This window comes from Elephantulus edwardii, unplaced genomic scaffold (genome assembly GCF_000299155.1).
Source record: "Elephantulus edwardii isolate Elephantulus edwardi_28Jun2011 unplaced genomic scaffold, EleEdw1.0 scaffold00135, whole genome shotgun sequence".
NCBI lineage: Eukaryota > Metazoa > Chordata > Mammalia > Macroscelidea > Macroscelididae > Elephantulus > Elephantulus edwardii.
Window position 1 is genome coordinate 2,562,529 of NW_006399885.1, and position 4,157 is coordinate 2,566,685.

Consider the following 4,157-nt stretch of genomic DNA (forward strand, 5'->3'; position numbering starts at 1 on the left):
ATTCAGAAAACATAATTTCAATTCTAGACCTTCTGACAGAACCTAATGCCTGTTTTTGGTAAAAGAACATTTGTTCTTTTGAATAAGACCTTTCACAAAACCTTATTAAGAAACCTTATTATTGGTTGAGAAAGCAAGTACAGGGTATCTTTATATCCCAAGGGAAATTAATGGAGACTGAAGACAAACATCCAGATCTTAAAAAAAAAAACAAAAAAACAACAAAAAACAACCAAACCAAAACAAACCCAGATCCGAATACTTGAAAAACAAAATTGCTGCATTGTAGCTTTTTTAAAAAAGACTTTTCCCAGCTTGTTTCCAGACCTCCTTCACGCCTTTGATGCTCTCTTTCTTCACACATTTCCAGTACTCCTGTACACTCAGTTGCTGTGGGACCTGCCAGCCAAAAGCAAAATTAAGAGGTCATTCTCTTCAAGGTTACGTATGTACTCTATGTTATTGTTAATTTCCCCTATTCCTCCAAAATAGTCTGAGGTCTGAGGGTACGGAGGGAGATAAAAGAGTGCGTGGGCCAAGTGGGCCCTCAGGAGAACTAAGGAATGGGCCGCCCGAGCACATGTGAGCGGAGCCCCTTCCCCTGGAAGGGAAGACAACTTTGGACAATCCTCTCTCCTATAATGAATCTAAAGTGTAATTATTTGTTTGTTAATATTTTCCTTCTTCTAGTGAACTTTATTTAGCCATGTGGAAAAGTAGTTAGAAACCTAAAACTTAGATTAAACCTTGATTAAAATGAAAAAACCAACTACAGGTTACGGCAAACTGGATGGCACCCCTTTTATAAAGAAACAGCTAACTCACAGACACTTTCTTTGTGAGTTAAGTTTTGTTTGGCTACTCCTCTTCTAAAAGCAGAAAGTAAAGGAAGTTAGACCACAGGCAAATGGAAGTCAGGCCATACTTCGATTACACACGCTCCTCTTCTCACTGCTGGTGCACAGCTCTCCCTTCAGGGTCCACTGACAAAGGTCAAAGGTCAAATAACGGTTTACCGCAGAGCCTGCTGGAACTGCCAGGAACACAGCCAGGGACTATCCGGTGCTTGACGACCACAAAGCTGGTTAAACATGTTTTCTAGTGGGAACATATTCAGTTCCCTCTATGTTATATTTGCTGGAGGAAGTGGAATTTCATTCTTTTAAGTCTCCCTACTGTGGGTTTGGTGACAATCTCCCAGGACAGTGCCACATCCTTCTGTGGTGTCGTTAGCCACTGAGTACAAACTGTTTCGGCCACTCAGGGACCTTCCAATCATGTACAAATATGCAGTTATTAAACAATACGGATGCTACCTACCCATAGGCCTCGATGCATCCTGTTTTTTAAAACTCCAAGGAACTCTCCGTGACTGAGACATTCATCTCCGTCCACGTCAAAGATCTTGAAGACTGTGTCCAAAATATTGTTGGAGAGCTCCTGACCAGTCGCCACCTTCACAGCCCTCTTAAACTCCGCTAAAAGAGGAAAGGAAAAGTGATGAGACCATGCCAAACAGTCCAAGGAGTGGGAAATGCACTCCTTCATCACTTAGGAAGTGAAAACAAACCTCAACGTTTATCCCTCGCAAAGTAAGTTGAAACCATTTACATAAAAATACTCATCAAGAACACATTCATATTGTAAATTTGTTTTAAAAATGGCATGAGAACTAAAAGATAACGAAACTATTTTAATCTGTATTTTCAACATAGACACTTAAGTATTTTCTCCCTTTTAAGGAGGAAAATGAGAAAGTTAAAATATTTTTGCTAGTGGAATGGGAGTACAGGCTATAAATCTAGAAACTAAAAGGCCAATCAATTCTTTTCATGATAACTGGCACTTTGATTGGTATCACCTAATTGAAGGACAGAGTGAAACTGTTAGAGAAGATAAAACATAAGATGGTTCACATAACTTACCTAGTCTGACAGGGCGATGAGCTAAACTAAACATCTGCATGGCAATAGCAAAGTCCTCCAAGTGGGTTGTAAAATGGCAAAATGATTTGAACTCATCCAAACTAATGCTCTAATAAAATGAGAAAAGTGAGTTTTTATTACAATTTTGTAATAACATTATGAATATAAGCGTGAGTCTTCTTTTTTTTTATCATGAAGTTGGTGAATTTAAATCTTTGTGAGGAAGTCTATTAAAAAGTTCAAGATACAGAAGCAAAGACATACCTCAGGGATATCGTGAGTTCGGTTCTAGAGCACGGCAGTAAACCTTGCAATAAAGCACGCCACATGAATTTTTTTGGTTTCCCTGTGCATATCAAAGTTATAGTTACACTAGACTGCAGCCTGTGTGCAAAAAGCACGATGAGAATGCTTGACACATTGTGAGGAGTACATATATGTAACACACAGACACAACGTGTGCATGAACTGTTGGAAAAATGATGCTGGTAGACTGTTCAAAACAGAGTTACCAGACTTTCAATATGTGAAACAAACAAATACCAAATAAAATGAGGCAGACATCTGTAGCTCCAGAAAGTAAACGGCAAGGACACTGAGTCTGGTCAGGCAGCAGGCCCCTGAGTTCCTGGTGTGTTCTGGAGTCGTGGTGTGAAGGCAGGGTGTTTCTGTTACGTGGGGCACCTCCTGGTCTCCTAGCATGGTGCTGAGGAGGGGCACTGGCTCTGCAGCTGGCTGGCCCTGTGCTGGTTTCCCAGTTCTGCTGTTCATCATGCTTATGATCACAGGTACTCTCATCTTGAAGCGTTAGGTGCATGCCTCTCAAGAGACTAAGAACAACTAAGTGAGCACTCAGGCTTTGAGGCTTGGGCTCTCTGACTTTGAAACCTATGTGCTTACAACAAGATCAAAACAGACCATGAAAATCCCTGATTTAAAAGTAAACTCCTTCTTGTGTGTGGTCTTATTCAAATTGCACTGCTTCCAGTCTCTGTGAATGCATGGGCATTAGTTACTTTACAAAAATTTTAATTAAGTTTTGGAGAACTTTACAAATAATACATGCACAAGGTAATAAGCCTCAAACAGTATAATAATAAACAAAGAAAGTAAGTCTTCCTCATCTTTTGACCCCCATTCCTTTGCCCAGACCTAAGTGCCATCACCGTGTTCTGAAGTATTCTTCCAGAACTACTTTCCTCATACAAAAGCACACATGCATGCCTATATGTCCTTGTTCTGGCTCTTCAGATGTTTCCCACACTGCTGCATTCTCCTGTCTGTCTCATCAGCACAAGTGAGAACGGGCCTGACTGTCTCTACCGTGATCACAAACAGGCACAGGGTAACCCTAGAGCTGGGGTTTGTGTCTTTCTGAATGAAGTGAAACACTTCATGTGTCCATTTGTCATTTGGGGCTTTCTTTCCATGGGTTCTCTTTACATCCTTCACCTGGATTTATAATAGGTTGTTGGAGTAATTTTCTTGCTGGGAGACAACTCTCCACAGTTGCTCTTATTTCTTTACATCGTGCAAACAGAAGATGTCTGTACAGTGCCCAGTTTGACTAAGATCAGTGTCTTCCTGAAGACGTTGTTTGCTGCTCAGTAAACAGAAAGTAATAACTTCCTCTGTAGCACAGGTCAGGGATGTCTGATGAGTATCCATCAGAAAAGATTCACGCTCCCTAAGACCATGTCTCCTCAGCTCGTGTACAGATGTGCTGGGTGCACAGCATTCTCCTGGGATCCTCAGTGTCACCCCACAGGACCAGGAGGAAAGAGGAGACAAACACGATGTTCATGCTGCTGCTGTGCTGGGAACAAGGAAGGATTTTGTTTCTGATCCAGCAGCTTGTGTCTTCAGCCACCATTCCTGAACCCTGGCAGGCGAACATGTGAGCAGCAGCCAATCACGGCCACCACACAGTGGTTGGTGCTTGGGTGGCTGCAGTGTGTCCCTCACTCCCGGGGACCTTAGAGGTTCTAGTGCATGTTAAAGAGGATGCAATCCCAGACCCGTCCAAGTTCTTGACACTTAATGATTTTTTTTTTGTTAGTAGAATCTTTTTTTTATTCAGAAAAAAAAACCCCAAAAAACAAAAAGTTTCGAACCACACACAGGAGGGGTATGGGTAGGGGGCGGTATCTGTCCATCCAGTCCTGCCCCCTGCCCATATGGTTTTGGCAGCAATAAAGGATGTGGGGTAATGGCCCCAAAAAATAAAAATGG

At 41.8% G+C, this 4,157-nt stretch overlaps 1 protein-coding gene across 1 annotated transcript in view; it reads right to left on the bottom strand.

Annotated features, from left to right (window-relative positions):
- Positions 1 to 264: 264 nt before the first annotated feature.
- The window catches only part of MICU2 (mitochondrial calcium uptake 2), a 137,966-nt gene continuing 134,073 nt past the window's right edge, over positions 265 to 4,157 (bottom strand). The window contains exons 10-12 of the mRNA XM_006894107.1: positions 1,926 to 2,034; positions 1,321 to 1,478; positions 265 to 399 (exon numbers count right to left, since the gene is read on the bottom strand). Of these exons, the coding sequence (XP_006894169.1) occupies positions 295 to 399; positions 1,321 to 1,478; positions 1,926 to 2,034 (372 nt within the window). The 3' untranslated portion in view covers positions 265 to 294. The remainder of the gene's footprint in view (positions 400 to 1,320; positions 1,479 to 1,925; positions 2,035 to 4,157) is intronic.